The sequence below is a fragment of the Apodemus sylvaticus genome, chromosome 5, assembly GCF_947179515.1.
Source record: "Apodemus sylvaticus chromosome 5, mApoSyl1.1, whole genome shotgun sequence".
In the NCBI taxonomy this organism is placed as follows: Eukaryota; Metazoa; Chordata; class Mammalia; order Rodentia; family Muridae; genus Apodemus; species Apodemus sylvaticus.
In genome coordinates, this window is record NC_067476.1 from 104,708,197 (window position 1) to 104,731,000 (window position 22,804).

The following is a 22,804-nucleotide window of genomic DNA, read 5'->3' on the forward strand; positions in this document are numbered from 1 at the left end:
ACATAGGCCCTTTTTGCCCCCCAAAAAGAAAAGAACATGAGACAGCTCCAAAGGACCATCATTCAAGGTTGACCTCTGCCCTCTACACACACTGGCTCATGTGTGCACCTGCACACCCATGCAGAGAGCCACATGAACACAAAAGTGTGCACAAAGAGCTACCTGGGCACAGGCACAATGGTGTGTGCCCATAAGCCCAGCATCCGGGAGGCAGAGGCAAAAGGATCACTTGAGCCCAGAACTTAAGAGGTCAGTCTGCAACACAGCAAAACACTGCTTCAAAATAAACACACAGCCAGGTGTGATGCACACAGGTCATCTCAGCACTGAGGCAGTAGAAGGAGGATCAGGAGTTCAAAGCCATCCTAGACTACATAGTGAATTTCAGAGCTATGTAAAACCAAACCAAAATAAAATCATTTAAGTCAAGTTGAAAAGGGAATAAAAAAATGACATATGTTTGAACTTGATTCAAATGCTCTACAAGCAAGGGCCTGTCTACACCTTTGATCCCAGCACGTGAGTCGCTGAGACAAGAGCATCACCATGCTGAGCGACATCTGGGCTATCACAGTGAAGCATCTAGTTCCGTCAGATGCTGTGCACAGAGCCAGTCTGCATGGCAGAGACCAGGACAGCAGAATGTGAAACCAGCAAGAGGCTGTCTTCTTCAGGAATTCTTTTAAGATTTTGAGTGTATGAATGTTGTACCCACACGTAGGTCTGTGCATCACTTGTGTCTAGAATCTGTGGAGGCCAGAAGAGAGCAGCAGATCCCCTAGAACTGGAGTTATGTGAGCTGCCCTGTGGGTGCTAGGAATCAAACCCGGGTTCTCTGGAAGAACACCCAGTGCTCTTAACTGCTGAGGCATGGCCCCATTCTTTGGGGAATTCTTTCCAGAAAACTGACCTCAAAAGTACACTGAGTGGAGTGACAGACTTGCCCTCTGAATTAGCACAGGCTGCAGAAACAGGCAGTCCTGGCTCATCTACAAGCCACACTTTCAGGCAGATGCTTCTAATCTAGAGCCTGAACAGGTTTCAGCAGGTCTGAGAATCCCTCTGAGATAGAAGCAAAACCACAGGTTTCCATGTAATCCCTCTGGGCATAGGTGCATAGCTCCATTCTTCTTTGCCACAATTCCTTATTCTGCATCCACTGTTTAAAGAAGGTAGAGTTTCCTGATTCCTCCCAAAGTCTTGGCTGATACACATAAGAAGTCACTCTCTAAGTGCAGTACCTGGATGAGGTGGTAGAGTGTAATATCAGAGGGCAGGATACTAGGAGCAGTGCACTGTGGGAAGAGCGCAGCTTTGAGTTTTGGGTAAGGTGTTAAGGCCACCTTCAGTAGCTGGGGGTCCACTCTCTTCAAACAGTTCTCGTTGTCTTCATTCTGGATGACCTATGCAGGAAGACATATGGACAGCTGAGGAGGGATGTTTGAGTTGTACATACTTTGAGATTTAAAAACCATTCACTTCACAAGATGCCTCTGAAGCAGCACTGGTGAAGCAGCCCCTCTTCCAGGATGGAATGGCTGCCTGCCTCTGGACTACATGTCTGACACCAAGCCTCAGCTTCCTGCAGGGTCAGAAACAGAGCTAGAGCTGTTGTTCTTAAGCCCTATTCCATTTGAAAAAAATGCTATCCCTAGTATAATGCCAGTAATATTTATATTTCACATTTGTTAATATCCTAAGACCCCCCCCCCCACACACACACACATCTATTACTGAGCCGGGACAATCACTAAGAATTCACGACTAGCGTGGGATACACAGGGAGTTTACAGGCCAGCTTAGACTATACAGTAAACCTGCCTCAAAAAAACAAAATAGCCAAGTGTAGGGGTGCACACCTTTAATCCCAACATTCTGGAGGCAGAGGCAGGCTGATTTCTGTTTGAGGCCAGCCTGATCTGCAACAGAATTTCAGGGTAACCAGAGTTAATATAGTAAGACCCTGTCTCAAAAAAAACAAATTAAAAAAACCAATAAATAAATAAATACTATGTGCATAAATAAATATAAAAAACAAACAAATAGGTAAATAAAATGATCAAATAAGTAAGTGAAGACAGATGATTTCTAGCTCTTTCTTCTGATCTGCAGTAGCCTATGGGTGGTCTCTGACAGGTGACTAAAGCAGGGGTAAGGAGCTTAGTCATGTGACTACACTGCAGCAACCTAAGGGTTACCACCAGGAAGAAACCACTGAGGAAGAGATGTTAGCAGTGTCTTCCCTCTATCCAGTCACTGTATCTTCAAAAGGCAGAGGAGCACACCCCCATGTGGTCACTCAAAGAAGTTATGGGGAAAGCTAAAACTTAAGTTTTAAAGTAAGCTTTCTTAGAGGGTAAATAGCTAAGATGTACCACAAGCTGCAGATGGAAAGTGCATTTACTCTCAGAAGTAACCAGAGCCTGATTCTCCCCTGGAGTTAGAGATAACACATCAAAGGGACAAAGGCGTGACAAAGGGCATGCACCGATTCCACTTTGGCTCAGGACACACAATTGTGAAATTCACTTGCTTCATGCTCATTGATCTAACAGGATATCTGATATTTGTCACACGTTAGCACCAACTGAGATTTACGCAATCCAGATTCTCTGTGCTGAGTTTAAAATAAACCCTATTTCTCCACAATAATTTCAAGTGTTGCCCATACCTGGCTGACACCCCCAGGAGCATACATGGTGGTAGCAAGGGCCAAGAGGGTGTGTCCTTCCAACAGCATACTGCTCACACTGGCCTGACTGGTGGGAATCAAAATCTGAGCATTTGCAAGGCTAGCCTGAAAGATCAGTTTGGGATCTGAAAATAAAAGGGATAATCACTAAATAAAGAGAGACATAATTCTGAGAAAGAGATTTTTAAGTCTATCCATAGTAAGAAGGCTTCCTAAGTTTAAAGTATCTAAAAGACATGGTGTGTATGTGTGTGTTGGGGGACAGGGAAGAATTCACCTTCATAAAAATAAAGATTTCAAACAAAGAAAATGTAAAGGTAATAAAGAGTCAGGAGAAAAAAATCAACAAGTGACACTCTAAAGAAATCATATCTATAGACAAAAGAAGAAAATCAGATACCTCAGGTAAATTGTATCAGCAGTGATATAAAAAAAAAAAAAACAACAAAAAACATACAGTGTCATTGATTTTTGGTCAGTGTGAATAGGACACAGGGTAAAAGTACAACCTCTCTGAACAGCAATGTGGCCTGACAGTAAAACCCTCCAACAGCTTTTGACTAGTAATTTTATATGCAGAAACCTGTATGTACTAAAGAGTTCATCTGAGAGAAAGGCATCAGGATTAGGTTAAGATATATTCAAGACCATTATTTATACTAAGAAAAAAATGCAAAGACAAGCTCACTGTCCAAAACTCAGAGCATGTTAAGTGGGGCCTGCTTACTAAGTGGTGAATCTGTGCCAACGTTGAAATGGTCACCGTGTCTAAGGATGAAGGGCAAATCTCATCACACAAAGGCAGTTACAAAACACAGACGTTTTCTGTATTCCTACAAGGAGCAGGAACTAAGGCTACCATTGGAGAACAACCTAGAGTAGTTAGAAAGAGAAAGAAGAAAGAAACTGAAGGAAACACAACTGGGTTACCAAACGCCACTTGTAGGCAGACATTTTCCTGTAAGCCCAGGCTGGATCTATGCTGGTGTTACCTACTTGTGAGGTGCAGGTGACTTCTTTATTTTTGTTTTAGACAGGGTCTCACTATACAGCCCTACAGGAATAGAATGTACTGTAGATCGAGCTGGCCCTGAACTCACCGAGATCTGCTTGCTTCTACCCCCACCATGTGCAAGGATTAAAGGTGTGTGCCACCATCCGCAATCTCAGCAAAACCAGGCACTATATAGAAGACTGGCTGTTAATGAACTGCTGGATGTATATAGTGCTTGCCCTGCACCTTTCCCCAGAATTTGGGGAACCCCAGTAGCTGGGATGCTTGAGGGTAAAAGGCATTCCTGTCTGATCACAGCCTAGGCAGCTATGTTAGCAGCTCCACGGACAGAACAGAGCTTCTCCTTCTAATCTGAAGCTACAGACTGAAGGTTTATGAGTTCCCAGAACCCACCGACAGGCAGCAGAGAACCAGCTCTGCAGAGCTATCTTCTGACCTCCACATGCACACTGCCTGAGGCGTGTGTACTAAGCATAAAGTGGCCCCAGCACTGCAAACGGATGAATGGAAGAAAAAAGAGGAAAAAGGAAGAAGGAGACAAGGAAGTCTAAAAGAAAGGAAGAAGAGAAGGGAGGAGGGGAAAGGAAGGTAGGAGTCCTAGCTGGTATCCTGAAGGCAGACCCATTCCTTGTGAAAAGGGGAGTCAATCTACTGCAGCAGGAACTGAACCGTGGCAGCTGGTGGAGTGACAGAGTGGAGAGTGCAGCCCGGGGCAGGAGGAAGAGGAGACTTAGCCGGAAGCTCTGGGTTCCACCGGAGGACTTGTCTCAGCAGGCCAGAGGCTAACATTTCTTGGGTTTTGTTTTGTTTTGTTTTTTGGTTTTTTTTAATTAGTAAAATTTGAGCCCGGATCACAGTGAGATAACTTGACTACTGCCAAAGGATTTATTTAAAGAGTTCCCAAGCTAAATACCATTCAACGATTCACTGTTTATGAACAGAATACCTGTCAAGTTACTGGAAACTTGCCGACACTGAACCATAAATTCCAGCCAAGGGTGAGCTTCATGTAGTTCTTTCTTTTCCAAAAAAGGACAATTTCCAGGACTAAGTCTATATTTAAAAACAAACAAACACACACCTTTGGGATTAGCACACAGGGCACAACTGTTCTGTGCACACTTGCTCAGTGATAGCTTGCTCCAGAAAAAAAAGGGCTCTCAGTGTAGGCAGCTAAAGTGGTACATGCATCCCAGGCCAGCCTGGGCTACACAGCAAAACCCTGTCTCAAAAAACCTGAAAATTAGCTGGGTCTGTACCTTAGTAGGAGAGTGCTTGCCTGGGATGACAAGGCCTGGGTTGAATTCCAGCCATGCAAAATAAACATAAATCCAGCATCTGTAATCTTAGTGCTCAGGAAACTAAGGCAGGAGGATTGCTATCAGTTTAAGTCTATCCAGAATTACAGAGTAAGGCAAAAACACCTGCCATTCTCCACCCTGAGTGAGTGTGTGTGTGTGTGTGTGTGTGTGTGTATGTATTCTCTCCCTCTCTCTCCCCCTCCCTCTCCCTCCCTCCCTCCCTCCCTCCCTCCCTCCTTCTCTCTCTCTCTCTCTCTCTCTCTCTCTCTCTCTCTCTCTCTCTCTCTCTCTCTCAATATATTAAAAACTATATCTGGGCTGGAGAGATGGTCAGTGGTTAAGAGCACTGTCTGCTTTTCCAAAGGTCCTGAGTTCAATTCCCAGCAACCTCATGGTGGCTCACAACCATCTGCAGTGTGATCTGATGCCCTCTTCAGGTGTGTCTGAAGACAGCCACAGTGCACTCATACATAAAATAAATAAATCTTTAAAAAAAAAAAAACTATATCTAATGCTGCTGTTACTGATTCAATAACAATTAGCAATGGCCACAAACAAAATTCTACAGGTTAGTCTTGGGTGGAAATATGCTGTTCTGTGTATATTAATTTGTATGAATTCTAAAATCTCTCTGTCTTTTAAGCTCTTTAAAAGAAATATGCTCTCAATTCTTTTTTTTTTTCCTGTGCAATGCTGGTAAATAAACCCACAGGTTTGAACATGATAAGACAAAGGCTCTGCCATTGGCAGCCATCCCCAGACACACTATTTTATTCTAATCTCCAGCAATTTCAAAGGCTAATAGATGCTATATGAAATAATTATCAACAAAACCCACAGCTGTCCTTAGTTGACCATCACCCTGAGACAACAGATGTGTTGGGGTTAGAGTGGGAGAACCCCTTCAAAGGATCAGTTCCTCGGTCCTTAAGGTTTTCTGGAAAGCAGCTCAGGGGACAACATGGCAGCTGGTGCCTTTGACACCAGAGTTTAGGAGGCAAAGGCAGGCCTCTTTGGTGTTTGGCCAAGTTTGTCTACCCAGTGAGGTCCAGGCTACCCATAGGCTGCTCTTCTGCGTGGTGAGAGCTTGTCTTTAAAGCAAACAAAAGCACAGCAGTTCATGTAGGCAGCACATGGCACACGCCTGCATCCCAGCACTTAAGACCAGAGCGGGGCTGAGACCCCGCTTTAGGCCCGCTCACCCCAGGCACGGTTGTCAGTACTCACTCGTAGTAGTCAAGGTAGACGTAGAGAAGATGCTGCAGGCCGTGCTCCAAACAGTAGAGGATGAAGCGGGAATGAAAGTCGCACCCTGCCGAGCATTTGTAGCGCTGCACTGGGAGGGTGTCCTGCATTACGCCCCCAATCCGGCTCAGCCTCAGGAGGAGGAGTTCAAAGTCTTCCAGCTCAGATGCAAGAAAAATGCCTCTTCTGTGGGGCAGGTTTGAGAGATGAGAAATTGAAGAAATGTGAGGTTCAAGTCAGACACACTTCTACCAAAACTGCTAAGTAGCCACAGCACTTAAACACATCAACTACTGAACAAGATGGAAACCTGCACTTAGAATATTACTTTTTAATATATTTACTATTGAACACATCTTAACTGCCAAACAGAAAGCATGAAAACCACATAGACTTAAAAGAAACACTGTATGAGGGCCAGAGAGATGGCCTGGTAGTTAAAGCATAGGCTGCTCTTCTGGAAGACTTGGGTTCAATTTCTGACACCCACATGGTGGCTCATATCCATCTCTCACTCCAGTTCTGGAGGCTCTGATGCCCCCTGCTAGCTGCCATGGGCACCAGAAACACATGCAGTACACAGACATGTAGACACAACACTCATGTACATGAAATACAAATAAATTAATCTTTTTAAAACTTATAGCTGTTCTGAAAATAGGTAGAGCATGTAACTGACACGCTGAGCCTAGACAACTGTCTGGAAACTACCCGTGTATTCCTTCCCACTGCGTGCTCTACAGCAACCCCTACCTGCCTGACAGTTGTGGTAATTACTTAGCTTTATGCATAGTTTTATAACTACCAACACATGGGTTGATTTCTACTCTGACCTCTACACTAACCCCGAAGGACTGAGAACGTGTACTATGCTCCCTGTTTTCTGTTTGTTTGTTTTTTGGTTTTTCAAGACAGGGTTTCTCTGTGTAGTCCTGGCTGACCCGGAACTCACTCTGTAGACCAGGCTGGCCTCGAACTCAGAAATCCACCTGCCTCTGCCTCCCTAAAGGCGTGCGCCACCACTGCCTGGCTCCTAAGTCAATTTTTAATGACAGTCCTACATCAGAGAACACCACATAACAAGTTCCAGGCCAAACAAAACAACAGAAGGCATATGAAGTTGCAGGGAGAACCTCCATCTGCAATTTGAGAATCTGTTCACCACCCCATAACATTAAAAACAGATGATTTCAAACAACACCTTAGAACAATACCCTTTGAATGTTATGTCATGGAGCAATGTTGCACTGAATTGGTGGCAGTTTAGAGGGACCAGCACGGGCGTGCATCACACTGAACACAGCCGGGGCCTGCAGGCTGCAGGCTTGCAGCCCCCTCACTGTCAGGCTTTGATTCCCTTCCTTCTGTTCTCCCACCCTCTCTGATCCCAGGGCTACAGTACCTGGCCAGTGTGTCTAAAATGGTGTTCCTCATGTGACTGTTGCAGCAAGTGCCCTGCTCAATGGTGGCAGCACTCAGAGGGGGCCACCTGCTCTGCTGAGGTGAAACAGTTTCCTGGGCCTGGAATTCTTCCATCCACAAGCTGATGCTTGACCAGTCATGGTGAGCCGTGAGGTGTCTCCAGAGGGCTTCTGGGGAACGTGCTTTGTATTCTACATGAAAACCAAACACCTTTTAAAGCAGCAGTGAATTATGGCTACTTGTACTCATCTCATGTGTGATTTATTCAGGCCCTCTGCTTTTTAGTTTTCTTATTTTGCCTTCTTCATTTTATCATCAATACTAGAGACAGAAGGAGTGTTCCTCACTAGCAGGAGTTAGAATGAAGTGGGCATGGGGAGTTGTCAACTCTCTTCTACACCACATAGAACTTAGGCTGTTGACAGAGAACATCAGTTTGATGCTACAGAGGACTTACCACTGCTCAGCCCATCAGCTAAGCTCTAGAGCCCTGGATGCTACTAACCTCCACTTTACATAAGAAACTCAGAAACTGTGAGAAAAACAGACTATCACTGTGCAGCCAGAATGACAACTTTTAGCTTTGACAATATCCATTCCTTTAACCCCACAACACTTTTTCAGCACCACACTGTAAAGTCACTACAAACTCTTTATAAGTAAGAGGTCATAATGCAGTGACTGGATTTTAAAGAAACTGAATCTCCCCGCAAAAGGATCCTAAAGAGGAGACCCAATACTAAAACATTCATCCTAACTAATCCCGTTAAGTTGCTCAGATTTCCGGCCTTTTATACTTGCCTTCTGGACTCATTCTGGGGAGAAGAATACATTCCTGTGTTTGCAGATCCCACCAGTGAGCCCAATTCAATGCAATTCTATGGTCCTGTTTGTTAAACACATCTTTTTTATCACATTTGAGGAATGTGTCCAAGACAGATTTCTGTTTCAAAGAGTCCTGTTCCTTTATCCAATACCTAAAACAGTGACATTATATATAATTTTTAATTTTGAAGGAAAAAGCCATTTCTTTTTATCTAAATGAACTCCTGGAGGTGGAGTATAACTCTGATTACAAGTGTTGAGTGAGGGCTGGAGAGATGGCTCAGAGGTTGAGCTCTTCCAGAGGTCCTGAGTTCAGTTCTCAGCCACAAGCACTGAAGTGACTGGGAATTTCTGATGTCCTTCTTTCACATGCAAACTTTACCTTCCTGGGTACTGGATGCTTAGTTCCACAGTTCCTACAGATGGAGTACGTATACCCATGATGCTCTCCATCATCACCCGAGGGAATATTAAGCCTACCTGGGGAAAGTCTGCATCTGTGCATTTTCCGGGACGTGTCCTGAATACAATGTTTCAACTTGATGGACAAAGTCTACAGTTCTTCTTTCTTTCTCAGAAAAACATTCCTTTTCTTTTAAAATTTCAACCTTGAATAAAAGCAATTAAAGCAATGACCATACAAAAATCAAGAACATTTGTAAAACAAAATGCATGAGATTAAGTGCCATTTAATAATTGTATTGTGGGGTAGAGAATGTAGTTCATTTAGGATGCCTCAGGCCCTGGGCTTGATCTATAGTACCACAGAGAAAGTCAGGAAGGAAGGACAAGAAGAAAAGGGGAGGGGAGAGGGGAGGGGAAAGGAGAGGAAGGGAGGAAAAAGGGAGGGGGGAATTGTACTCTGCACTACAATTTTTTTATTCCATTAGTAAGAGTACAACTTTCTGGAGTCGCTTTCTCTCCGTTCACCATGTGGGTCCCCGGGGTGGACCTCAGGCTGTCAGGCTTGGCAGTAGGAGCCTTTATCTGCGGAGCCACCTTTCCAATCCTGTACTCCATACTTTTTTGTTTGTTTCTTTTTGAGGCAGGGTTTCTCTGTGTAACCCAGGCTGTCCTGGAACTCACTCTGTAGACCAAGTTGGCCTCAAACTTAGAGATCTGCCTTTGCCTTCCAAGGGCTGGGATTAAAGTTGTGGGCCACTACTGCCCACAATAATCTGTACTTTTTTTTTTTTTTTTTTTTTTTGGATTTGGTTTTTTCGAAACAGGGTTTCTCTGTATAGCCCTGGCTGTCCTGTAACTCACTTTGTAGACCAGGCTGGCCCCAACTCAGAAATCCGCCTGCCTCTGCCTCCCCAGAGTGCTAGTAATCTGTAATTTTATATTAATATATATTCACATAAATCTTCTCTTATCATAATATCAAGTGCCAAAATAATCACAATCATTAAAAAAGGACTGTGCCAAACATAGTAATGCAGGTAAGGCCAGCAACGGGCAGGCAGAGGCAGGCAGAGCTCTGTGAGTTCGAGGCCAGCCTGATCTGCGTACTGAGTTCCAGGACAGCTAGGGTACAGAGAAACCCTGTCTTGAAAAACCAAATCAACCAAACAAACAAACAAATAAGGATTGTCAAGTTTATTTATGTTTTTCCTAGATAACAAAATTATTCATTTTAAAGTTGAAAAATTCACCAAAGTGATCTAACAATACTGTAAACCATATCTAGGTATGCTTGTAATTCCAGAAAGCTTGGGAGGCCAGCTTGGACTACATACCAAGATTCCGTCTCAAAATGAAAAATGGGAGCTACATAAGTATCACCTTGACTTACCAAAAAGTCCCGTATATTTCTATCAGTTGTATAAAAGCATATCTTAAGCAACTCATCTTCCACACTGAAGCCCTAAAACAAATGGAAAATTTAAAAACTTAAATTTGTAATAAGCTATGTGAACATAAATATGCCAGATGTAGAAATGTTCTACTGCAGACAAGCATTCTGCTTGTCAGCTCACTTCTGTTGTTGGGAATATTTATTTTCTACATCAGTTATATGTATTAACTGCTTGTCCCCAAAGGCTCTTACTTTTCTTGAGCAAAGGCAACACACAGAACAATTTAAGGTAGTACCAGGCAACCAGAGCCCAAGAGACAACAAACTGCTGTGGTGGTTTACTTGAAAGCAAAGGTTGGCAGAGACAATGAATCCTCTGCACTTTCAGAGTTACCCAGGGCAAGACTCCAGCCCCACAGAAGAGGGCAGAGGAGGGCCAGCCCTTAGCTCAGCCCAGAAGCCCTGCTTCTAGACATCCCTTCTCAAGTGTGCAACACCAGGGAGCATGGAGCTCTAGGACATGGAGGCATAATCCACCAGAAAGTTCAAATGGCGATGGAAGGATTCCCTGAAGAATATAGGATGTCCTCCAGCAAAACCGAGACCCCTTTGTGAAGTCTTCTATGAAATTAAAACCCTATGTGTGAAGTCTTCCATGAAAGCACTGTCTTGGGGTGTGGTGATGCATATGTGTAGTTTAAGCACTTGAGAGGCTGAGGCTGAACAGTGAGTTCGAGGTCAGCCTGGCCTACACAGTGAGACCACGTCTGAAAACAAACAAAAACAAGAGATGCCAGGTGTGGAGGCTCATGCCTGTAATCCCAACACACTGAAGCTGAGGCAGGAGGATAACAAATAATTCTAAGGCTAACATGAGTTATAGGGTGAGTTCTAGGTCATCTTGGCCTACAGATAACCTCAGAGACAAACAGATTATCACCACTCACTGTTGTGGCTGGGCCTGGTGCTGTTCTTGTGAACCAATCCCCTAATAAATAAAGGAACCAATCACTGGGTGAGTGGGCGGGACTTCTAGGTTGGAACAAGGAAGACAGGAAGCATGTGAGAGTTACTAACTTTTGGAACTGGGACAGCAGAGGGATAAGATGTGCTGCTAGAGTTTTCTCATATCATAGCAGATCCAAAAGGATTCACCACCAGAGGGATAAGATTTTAATAAGACTTACAAGCTTAGGTTATAGTTGTTGGGCTCAGACTGAGTTACCATTGTTTCTGAACTTAAGTTTGCATTGTGTTTTCTTTTCTTTTCTTTTTTTGTTACGAAACAGGGTTTCTCTGTGTAGCACTGTAGACCAGGCTGGCCTCGAACTCAGAAATCTGCCTGCCCCTGCCTCCCAAGTGCTAGGATTAAAGGCATGCACCACCATTGCCTGGCTATTGTGCTGCGCTTTCCTTCTTGAGGTAGCTCATCTAGGTACAAAAGAGAAAGGTACAGTGGCAAAGTGTGGGTTTGCCAGATGTATACCACAAAGGCCGTAGGGGATTTGAAGCACAGGGTTGGCATAGTAGTGACCTGTCACTGGGAACCTAACCAGCTGGGTGGAGACATTTCAGGAGCTCCAGGCCAGTCAATCTCCACAAATTTCCAGTGCATGGCAGGCCAGGCCGCAGGGGCAGAGGCACAAGCATGGGAATATACTAGGTCTACTTTTTTAATATTTCACTCAACAACTCACCATGTTCCTCAGGAGCCTGGAGGCCTCCTCCACGTTGTTGTTTTTTAAACTGTCAAAGGCCAAATCTAGGCCTATCCTAACCAGTTCCTCGAGTTGTTGAGCTGAATGACCAGTAATCCTAAAGAAAGTTTGTGCCTCTGGTATTCTGTTATTTAAAATGGCATCAGCAATAACTTCCTAGGAAAAAGAAGAAAAATGTAAGTTTAAGTTCAAGTTCTATTATGATGATTATCAATATAGAATGTATATATGCATTAGATACCCACACTAAGGGGCTTTGATTGAAAAATCTACTTCTACAAGTTGACTGAAGCAGACAGTGAACAGCTTAAGGCCTTACAACCATGGAGACACAAAGAAAACATTGCTTCAGCCCTCAGGGGTGAGGACTGTGGCAACAGCTACAGGAGACAGAGGGAAAGCATCAGAATAAGGGGGAGGACCACAACAGGGGTGGGGCTCGAGGCATGGAACTTCTTAGAGATAACTGATCAGAAGGCAGGGATTCCAAAAAGAGGGAACACTATGTGTAGAGATGCAGAGTGGGAAATACCAGGGCAAGCCTTCAGAGACTCCACACGCAATACAACAAAGAGAGCAGCAGCTAGAACAGCTGACTCCATCAAGAGTCTGTGCATTCCATCCCGAAGGATGTGGAACTGTATTTCTTATCATCAGACACTTTAGGAAGAATAGAAGGGACTGGAACTAATTGAAAGTCAAGATAATGAGGTGTGTGAGGTCATATGGGGAGGGGAAGGGGATTATGAGAAAGGGGAAGTGATTCTGAGAAAGAAGGACAGAGGACTGCTGATTGTGTTCTAGAAATTGTAAAGGAGGAACACAGGAAGAGGCCTGTAGACAGGAAACAGCCAAAAATTAGCAAGTAAACCTCTGGGCAGAGCTGAGTAAGTGCAGGAAAGGCAGCTACCCAGCGCTTCCCTGCCCCCTACCCCCAGCCCCCTGCCCTACTGCAACAGTCACCAAATCTGGGTTATCCTTGTAATCTGCTGTGCTCAGAGACTACATGAAGGCACTTGGCTCTGCCTCTACAACACCACAGGCCATGTAGGGGAGGGCCTTTCCTGGTCCCCACGTCACACAGATGGTAGCACATTTTAAACTAATTACTTCTGTGAAAAGGCAAGCAAACAGGCAGACAGACGGAGAATTTCAATGGCAAACACGTTCATTAGATTATATCATGACTAGGACTGATGATGATGATGTCACAGAAGATCCCTGAAACCTGACTGCCAGAAGTAACTGTTTATCCAGAAGTCAAAAAAATGCACAAGGCCAAAGTGCCCTGGGGGGATGCGCAGAGGCAGGCCCACAACCTCAGCAGTGGGTAGGCGAGGTGGGAGGATCAGGAGTCATGCCCACCCTAGGATACAAAATGAGGCTGAGGAATGCCTCAGCTAGAGAGACCTATCTCCAAAATACATAAAAAGTAAAACAAAGTTCCAGGCGCAGGCCAGAGGCAGGATTGCTGGGAGAGGCTGGTCCTGTGGCAGATGGGGCATTACATCGGCAGGATCTAGAGAAATGGAACTGAAGCCATGCCCAAGAGCTCTCGTTAGTAAAACCTGAGACCCTGGCCAAAGACTCCACACCAGGGTGCAGTCTCTAAATCCTGTTTCTTAGGTATTTTCTTAGGCTCTCTGAGTCGGGCAGAGATCTGATGTATACTCACTTACCTCAAAGCTGAGTTCCTCCCAAACCTGGCCCTCCTTCACTGTGAGGACATCTTCATTTATAACAGGTTCATCTATGGCATCTCCTGGTTTCCAAGGAAACTTTATCATAAAAGTCCGAAGTTCATTGATGTAGCTGGTCAAAATGGCCACTCCTTTCTGTAAATGCTCATCTAGCTCTGTGGAAAACATCAGTGTGTCAATCTGCATGTATATGCATATATGTGTGCATGTGTGTATGCGTTGCATGAGTGTGTGTTTTCATGTTCATGTGTGTGTGTGCATGTGTAAAGAGGAAAGGAAAGGAGAACATACTTTTTGTTGAAAAGTTGTTGAAAGAAATTATGAAAATTGTCAAATTTCAAAACAAGTATTTTCAAACAATAAACCTTCCCTTCCTACAAGTAGCTGTGTTTAGTACAGCCTCTTCATTCCCCCTCCATACCTTATCCCTAGATCTTTCTGCCTGTGCTCCTAGAGTCAAACCATCTTCCTCACTCATACTGCTTTCTTCAAAGCAATATGCCCTGGTCACTGTTCTGACCAATGGCACGCACGGCCCTCACTGCTCTGACCAATGGCACGCCCCGCCCTGTTCTGACCAATGGCAATCACTGTTCTGACCAATGGCATGCCCCGCCCTCACTGATGCCCTTACCTTCAGAGTGAACAAGAAGCTCCCTTACTTGCTTGTTAAGGAAAGACAGCGTGAGGTGAAGCAGCTGCTCTGCGAAGTGCTTGCTGTGGGTTTCCGAGTCACTTTCTCTAACTGCCGAGCAGAGTAAATCCAGGGCTGGGGTCAAGTCTTCCACCTCTGAGAACGAAGGAAGAAGTTAACAAGGAAACACGGGACTGTCTCCCCGACAGTGTCACTGAAGTAAATGTCAGCTGCAGTATTCTGAAATACATACAGGCCTAATGTATTTCACAAGCTCACACGCTGTAAGAAGGCTTATTACTTGCAAACCTCAATGACTGCACTCTCAAATAAACATTTTCCGGTATTACTACCATTATTTTGCAGACTTGGTGCTTTTTGTTTTTGTTATTTTGCTTGTTTGTTTTTTGTTTTGTTTTTGTTTTTGTTTTCGAGACAGGGTTTCTCAGTGTAGCCCAGGCTGCCCTGGAACTCACTCTGTAGACCAGGCTGGCCTCAAAATCAGAAATCCACCTGCCTCTGCCTCCCAAGTGCTGGGATTAAAGGCGTGTGCCACCACTGCCTGGCGACTTGGTGCTTTATAAACTCTTTTTTTTCTCTTCAACAACCCACGAGATGTTTACTCCCTTTCCATAGATGAGAGGAGACTGGGGTTCAGAGAAAGTTGCTTAGCCACGCTAATTTTGAAAGTATTTAAAATGACAGAGCCAAAATTGAACTTAAGCCTGTGTGAATCCAAAGCCACCGCACCATGCGCATAGAGGACAGGAGTGTCCCAGGCCCTGATTCGCCTCTGCACTGGAAGGCCTCACTGACAACTCCACTGCTCTTGGGATCCGCCCAGCTCTGCAGCTGCATGTGTGAGAGAATGATGGGTGTGGGACAGTAAGTGAGGCTTATTCCTATACAACTTCTTTCAGACCCACTTCTACCTTTGAATAAAAGCAGTGCAGGCAGAAGAGAGAGCTGGGAAAAGCTATGGGACAGTACAAGTGAACAGTGGTCACACAACTTCAGGGGGACACACTGTTCAGTGCCACAAACCAAGGCTCTCCTATGAATTGCACTGCACGCGCGCATGCTTGTGTGTGTGTTTGTTTCAAGGCAAGGTTTCTCTGTATAGCCCAGGCTTTCTTAGAACTCACTTTGTAGACCAGACTGGCTTCAAACTGAAGAGACTCACCTGCCTCTGCCTCCCTAACCCTAACCCTAACCCCAAGTGCTGGGATTAAAGGCATGTGCCACCAATGCCCAGCTAAACTATATTTATTTTTAAACTGAGAAGTATTTTTTAAAAAATCTAAGTGGAAGAACAATCAACCTTACTATCAAGACAATAGCAAGTTAGGAGTATAGCTCAGAGCACTCGCCTAGCTTCTGCAAAGTCCTAAGCTTGAGCCTCAGCACAAGGAAAAGAAAAAAGGGGAGGGGGTAAAGGGAGAGGGGAGGAGAGAGGGAGAATTTTATAATTTGTTTTCCTCCTCCCCTTACCCCCTCAGACTGGGTCTCATTATCTAATCCTGCAGGCTGGCCTCGAACTCACTATGTAGATCAGGTTGCCCTTGAATGCACAGCAATCTGCCTGCTTCTGCCTCCTAGTGCTGGAATTAAAGCTCTGTGCCTGGTTTTGCTTATTATACAATCCCAGCTTCCTTCACATATACCAGGCAGCCACACTAGTGTTGAACTTGCAGCCCTGTGCCCTCCTTCAGAAATGCTGGGACTGCAGGCCTGCAACACCACGCCTGCCGTGGGAACGCCTTATTTTGTGTGAAGGAGTGGTGTTCTTTCATGTCCTTCAGGTATGGATATGCGTGCCTGGTGCCATAGGAAGCTAGGAGCTGCGGTTACTGGCTGTGATGGCTGTTAGCCATCATGAGGGTGCTGGGATTGACCCTAGGTCCTCTGGAAGTAGACCCAGTGCTCTTAACTACTGTGCCATCTCTACTGACCCTCTTTCTTATTTTTAATCAGAGACCAGAGGTGATTGATCTCTTGGAGCTAGAGTTCCAGGAGGGTTATGAGCCGCCTGACATGGGTGCTGGGAACTAAACTCAGGTCCTCTGGAAGAATATGTACTGTAACAGCTAAGCCACCTCTCCAGTCTGAGCTAATATTAAGAAGAAAAATTTTAATTCATATTCTCACAAGAATTCACACCAGTAAAAGAGATTGTCATTTTTTTCATGTAACTAGAGTGCAAATTCATAAAACTTGTCTGAGAACAATTTATGAAGGCAATTTTAACTGAACATTGCCTCAAAGTATAGCTATACTCTTGAAGCTAAAAATCCCACATCTAGAATTTATCTCAAGTAAATGATTATACATAAACACTCAAGAGTGTGTGTGTGCGCACGCGCGCGCACACACACACACACTCATTATAAAAACAGTAATAATTTGAAAATGCCTAAAATGGTCAGTGTGTGTGGGATGTTTTACTTACGCCTTAGGTATGAATGTGGTGACAGGTGCTGCTGCTGAGTGGGAGCAGGAGATTTTGAAGACGGAGTAAGAAGATTTTCCTTGCTTTTTAAGAAGAAATCTACTGTGTCCAGCTGACGATTTTCTATGCCAGCCTAACATGGAGAGAGAAAAGAAGCCAGAGGAGAGTTACCCAGTGGAGCTGGGGGCTGGGGCACAGATTCTTTAAACTTCAGAAGCTAAGAATGGAGATATCTGGGCATTATGAAGCACAGAAACAGCTCATTACTACTAATGATCCCTATGTGACTCCAACTCTGAACTGCTGTTCCGCCAATGTTCTGGGCACAGTAGGGCCTTTCTGGAGAGGGGATATTAGCTGCTCCTGCCCACTACAAGCTGTGTCCAAACGTGGTGGCAATCCTTAGCCCAAACCCCACCCATCTCTTCAGCTGATTTACTGTTTATTGTAAAAATAACGAGAGCAGGAAATTAGTCGTAGTTTCAGAAAAATACAGATGTTTGAGTCAGACAGTTTGAAGCAGAGTTGGGCATTCTCAGACCAACTGACACTCACTCTGCTCTCATCATAAATGTAGGATGAGCAAATGTGGGGCAGACTAGCTCTCAATGAGGTCGGAATAACCCCCAGACCCAGGTCAGCTGCTGAGCCCATCCACAGGGAGAGTTTGGTCTATCAGGCATGGGTGTGTGGCCAGGGCCCAACAGTGCCCTCTGCTGGTCCACAGCCCTCTACCCCAGGCTCTCAGGGTCACAGCGACCTGTCATGGCGGCCCTCTGTGGCAGCCCTCTGCTTATCAATGGAAGAATTTTATCTCAGACACAGTCAGAAAGCACATTGTATAGTAAGAGAGGAGGTAGATGTGGTAACATTGATACCCGCACTGGGAAGGGTCAGGCAGTGGGGAAGGGAGGCAGGCAGGAGGATCGTTAGTTCCAGGCCAGCTTGAGTTATGGAAGGAGACCCTGCCTCAACAAACAGAATCATGAGACAGGAGCTAGAGCTCTGTGAGTCATCTCTCCTACTCTTGTCCCCGCCCCCATTTTCTCAGCTCATTTGCTCTCATTTGAGTGACTTTGCCTCTCAAAGTTTAATGATCTCCTGATCTCCAGAAACCTTGAATGTACTTTATTTGTGATCAGTGGAGGGATATGGATTTCCACATGTACATGCAACACAATGTCATAAATTGAGTGATGTGTGAAAAACAAAAAATTTTAAAAGGTTGGAAAGGGGGCTAGAGATGGCTCAGGAACTGAGACTGCAGAGTGAATAGCAAAGGACACAGGTTCGATTCCCAGCATCCACATGTCACCTCACAACTGCCCAGAACAACAACTCCAGGGATGGGATATCTTTGGCCTCCAAGGACAACTGCACTCATGTACATGTACACACACACACACTTAGAAGTAAAAAATATTTTTTAAAAAATTGGGAAAAACAGTCTATTATGTTGGTGTGCTTAAATACTGGCATATTCATAAATATTCTTTCCTCAACATTTTATAAATCTGTAGGCAAGATAGGTGATTTCAGTACACTTTCATTATTGCACTGACCTTAAATTCAGAGATATGTGAGAAAAGATTCTAAAATAAGCTGAAAGTTATTAAATATAATATATATTTATATGTTTCACACATACATTATTCATATAACTACACAAAACACACACACACACACACACCACGTGCACGCAAGTCTCAGAAAGTAGAAGTAACAAGAAGTCCCAGGTCAGTCTTGCTTGGACACACAGCAAGTCTGAGATTAGCCTGGGGCACTCCTGTCTGAAAACAAACAACAGCAAGCCTTTCAGAGGCTGCCTGGATGCACAGATGCCCTGACTTTCACTCCATTTCACTCCAGTTCCTTCCTTTATTAGTATACTGTGGTTACTGGCTCAGCCACTCTCTATTTCTTCATCTTTTAAAAAGAAAGAAAGAGAGAATAAAATTTACTCGGTCATGAGTAGTTCGTGTGATTGTTTTAGGACTAAATTCGATGATATATATGAAAAGAGTATGTGAACTATAAAATGCTATATAAATTCAGACTCTGTCTTCTAGATCTGGATGGAATGGGTACAGAAATGAAGTGTCTCTACCCCGTTCTCCTCATCAGATTAGCTTACGGCCGTCTCCATTTCTGTCACATCACGTTTCTTAAATAATATTTGTTGTGATCGCGTATCTTTAGAGCCAATAATAAGAAAATAAACAGTCAGCCCTAGGCAGATGAACAGTGCAGACGGCGAGAGCATATACATTCTCTGTCCCTCATCGACACAGGGCACACACCAGCACATGAAGTTGGAGAGACCGACCGCAGTTACCTCTAGAGCGTGGATAGGGATGGAGCACCGTCCCCAACCATTAAGGTGACAAAGGGCGTCCACAGTGCTGGCGCTGCCGTGGATCATCAGCCTGTTCAAAAACTCCTCTTGAGTTAAACCAAACAAAATCAGAGACAGACCGTTATCTATGGAAAAAAAATGAGTTAGCATTAATAAATGAGTAGGGACTTAGATATTAGAATTATGACTTAGAAATTAATTTCTAATCATCTAATATATCCATATATCCCAAAATACATATATTGAGCTGGATATGGTCATGCATATCTTTTATTCTAGTACTTGGAAGATAAGAGGCAGATGAATCTGCAAAATCTAGGCCAGTTTGGTCAAAAAAGTGAGTTTCAGGCCAGTCAGGGCTATATAGTGAAACTTTAAAAAAAATAAATGTTTAAGTGTGTGTGTGTGTGTGTGTACGCGCGCACTTGCAAGCACACTGTCATAAAACACCATGACCAAACTTGGAGAGAAAGGGTTTATTTCACATTAAAATTTACCTTCCTTCATCTCATGGAAGGAAGCCAGGGCAGGGACTGAAGCAGAGGCCATGGAGGGGTGCTGTTAACTGGCTTGCTCCCCAGAACTTATTCAGCCTGCCCCCCTTTAAATTTTATTTAGTTAATGTGTATGATGTTTTGCCTGTATGCATGTTTTGCACACCATGTGCACACCTATTGGGATTCCCTGGAACTGGAATTATAGATGGTTGTGAGGCACCATAAGGGACCATATGGATGCTGAGAATCAGCCTGGAGGAACTAGTGCTCTTAACTGCTGGGCTATTATTCCAGCCCTCAGCCTACTTTCTGTACAACCCAGGGGCCACCAAACAATCAACCATTGACAGAATGCCTCCAAGCAGGTTGCCTGTAGGCATCTGTAGGGCATCTTCTCAGTGGGGGTTCCTCTCCCACATAATTCTAGCTTTGTGTCACACTGACAAGAAAAATCAACCAAGACATACCTTGAGTTGTTAGGGTATTAATGGACTGATGATTTTTTTTATCACATTTATTTATTATTGTGTGAGTGTGTGTATGTGTGTGGAGGTCAGAGGACAATTTACTGGAGTCAGTTCCCTGCTTCCATCTCGTAGGTTCCCAAGATGGGACTCGAATTATCAGGTTTGGTGGTAAATGCTATCTTGCCTGCCCAAGAGTTTTATCTTTAAGACACTCATTTTCATCAGAAAAATGCATTAGGGCTGGACTGGAGATGGACCTTGGTAAAAGAATACTTACTTAGCAAGTATGAGGCCCTGGCTAGAGTCCCAGCATTACAAAAACTATAGTAAAAAAATACGAAAAATGCATACTATAAAATGGCACTACACTTGGCATTTATACTTCATATTATCTTGCACATTTAATACTGGAAAACCTTGATAATTTATAGAGATGACAGATTTCTGGTTTACTAAAATAAAACAAGTAAACAGCATGCCTCTGGATACACAAAACATCAGATTTTATTAAGGCTGAGACTGTACCTCAGTGGCAGAACATGTCTGACATGTACAACACCCTGGCTTCAACATAGAGGAGCCCAGCAGAGAACCCCAAACCAGATATACAAGAGCCCAGCAGAGAACCGCAAACCAGATATACAACAGCCCAGCAGAGAACCCCAAACCAGATATACAAGAGCCCAGCAGAGAACCCCAAAACAGAAATACAAAAGCCTTCTAGAGAACCACAAGGCAGAAACACTACAGCCTACTGAAGAGCAACCCAAATCTCACTTCAACACCTAAATTTCTATGCAGAGATGCACATTTAGGTTGTTAGACCAATAGTAGCTACAAATCAGATTCTGTATAAATCTCTTCCACTTTTGCATTTTGTATTTATGATGTTCTCTTTTTAAAAGCTTAAGCTAGGTGTGTAGGAAAGTAGGCCTGTGGTTCTAAGAACTGGAAGATATGGTCAGTAAGATCAGGTGTTTAAGATCACCATCAGTTCCACAGCAAGTTTGAGGTCAGCTGAGGCTATATAAGACCTTGTTTAAAAACCAAATAAGCCAGGCAATGGTGGCACACACCTTTAGTCCCAGCACTTGGGAGGCAGAGGCAGGCGGACTTCTGAGTTCAAGGCCAGCCTGGACCACAGAGTGAGCTCCAGGACAGCCAGGACTGCACAGAGAAACCTTCTCAAAAAACAAAAAACAAACAAACAAAACCCAAAAAACCGAACCAAACAAACAAAAAAACCCCAAGCAAACAAATAAAACCAATCCCAATCAGTTCTGACCAGAATAAATATGCAGCATATAATGGCCCATGATCAGCTGGCTTGTAGGTTCTGCTTGTGTAGACTAAAGTCAAATGAGTTTTTTTTTTTCTGAGTTAAAAACTCAGCCTACATTACTCTTACTATCTTATCTAGTATCTTAACATTTAGCTGAAGAGAAATTATTTAAATTAAACACAGGGCTGGAGAGATGGCTTAGTGTTTAGGAGCAGTAGCTGTTCTTTTTGAGGAGCCAAGTTTGTTTTCCAACCCCAAAGGCAGCTAACAAACTGTAATTCTATATGCAAGGGATCTCATGCCCTCTTCTGGCCTCTGCAGGCTGCAGACATGCACACACACAAGACACCCACATACATAAAATAAAGTAAGACACACAAGACAATGTTGCAAAGAATGACACCAGCTTCCTCCCAGACTAAGTACCACTTGCAGTAAGACTAGGTAGGCACAAGCTGGCATCGAGGCAGCAGAAGTCACACTTTGGGCTGGCAAGACGGCTCAGTGGGGAAGAAGACCTCCAGGACTGAAGAACCTGAGCTCAGTCCCTGCGTGGTGGCAGGAGAGAACCAGCTCTCATGAGTTGTCCCTGACCTGTGCAAGAATGCTTTGGCATTCTGCATTCGTGCAGGAACGCACATACATGCATGCACACACTCATGCGCCCACATGCACCCATGTACATACACACACACACATATATACACATGCAGGTATGCACACACGCTCAAGGATGCGTGAGAAACAAGTAAGTATAATTTTAAAAAGCAGTCACACCTCTAAAGAGTATTCCAATCGAATACAACATGCTCACCTGTTAAAGCAAGGCACAGCTGCTGGTCTCCGCTTATGTCTACGGGAGTACACTTCTGGCTGAGAGAAAAGCACTGCATGCTCTGGCTCTCCAAGTCCCAGAGGACGATGGTGCAGCTGGTCGTTCTGACTGCCCAAGTAAACAGTGCAGTAAATCCCGTCACAGATAGACACTTGAGCTCTGAGGGCTCTGTGGGCTCTTGCCCACTCAGCTGCATTGTCTTCCACAGCCTTCCTGGTTCACTGGTTTTGGTGTGCTCCTTAGGAAAAGCACCCTGGCCATGTGGGATGGAATGGAATGGAATGGAAACGTGGTTTGGCACAACTGGGTTGTGGTAACCAGATCCCAGGGACTCCAAACACAAAGCACCCTGGAACCACGGAGCACCGCAGGAAACCTCTGGTTCCGAGCTCCTCACTGATTCATTCAGTGATGACAGCTGGGCTCTCCAGGACCTGGAAGACAGGGCAGCACTTAGCACACATTAGAGTAAGGGCAACAAGTCAACACAGCTGGGGTAGGACACTCTTCTAGGAATGAGAGGCAGGAGGGTCATTCTGCATTCGAGCCGACCTCCTCTACATAGCAC

General features: G+C 44.4%; 1 protein-coding gene across 2 annotated transcripts in view; it reads right to left on the reverse strand.

The window, feature by feature from the left end:
- The window catches only part of Spg11 (SPG11 vesicle trafficking associated, spatacsin), a 59,287-nt gene that overhangs the window by 25,382 nt on the left and 11,101 nt on the right, over positions 1-22,804 (reverse strand). For both annotated transcript variants that reach the window (XM_052183418.1, XM_052183419.1), the window contains exons 6-19: positions 22,216-22,670; positions 19,135-19,280; positions 16,800-16,932; positions 14,351-14,506; positions 13,696-13,871; positions 11,996-12,172; positions 10,296-10,367; positions 8,981-9,108; positions 8,477-8,652; positions 7,656-7,866; positions 6,236-6,439; positions 4,654-4,760; positions 2,672-2,817; positions 1,242-1,403 (exon numbers count right to left, since the gene is read on the reverse strand). In XM_052183418.1, the coding sequence (XP_052039378.1) occupies positions 1,242-1,403; positions 2,672-2,817; positions 4,654-4,760; positions 6,236-6,439; positions 7,656-7,866; positions 8,477-8,652; positions 8,981-9,108; positions 10,296-10,367; positions 11,996-12,172; positions 13,696-13,871; positions 14,351-14,506; positions 16,800-16,932; positions 19,135-19,280; positions 22,216-22,670 (2,449 nt within the window). The remainder of the gene's footprint in view (positions 1-1,241; positions 1,404-2,671; positions 2,818-4,653; positions 4,761-6,235; positions 6,440-7,655; positions 7,867-8,476; positions 8,653-8,980; positions 9,109-10,295; positions 10,368-11,995; positions 12,173-13,695; positions 13,872-14,350; positions 14,507-16,799; positions 16,933-19,134; positions 19,281-22,215; positions 22,671-22,804) is intronic.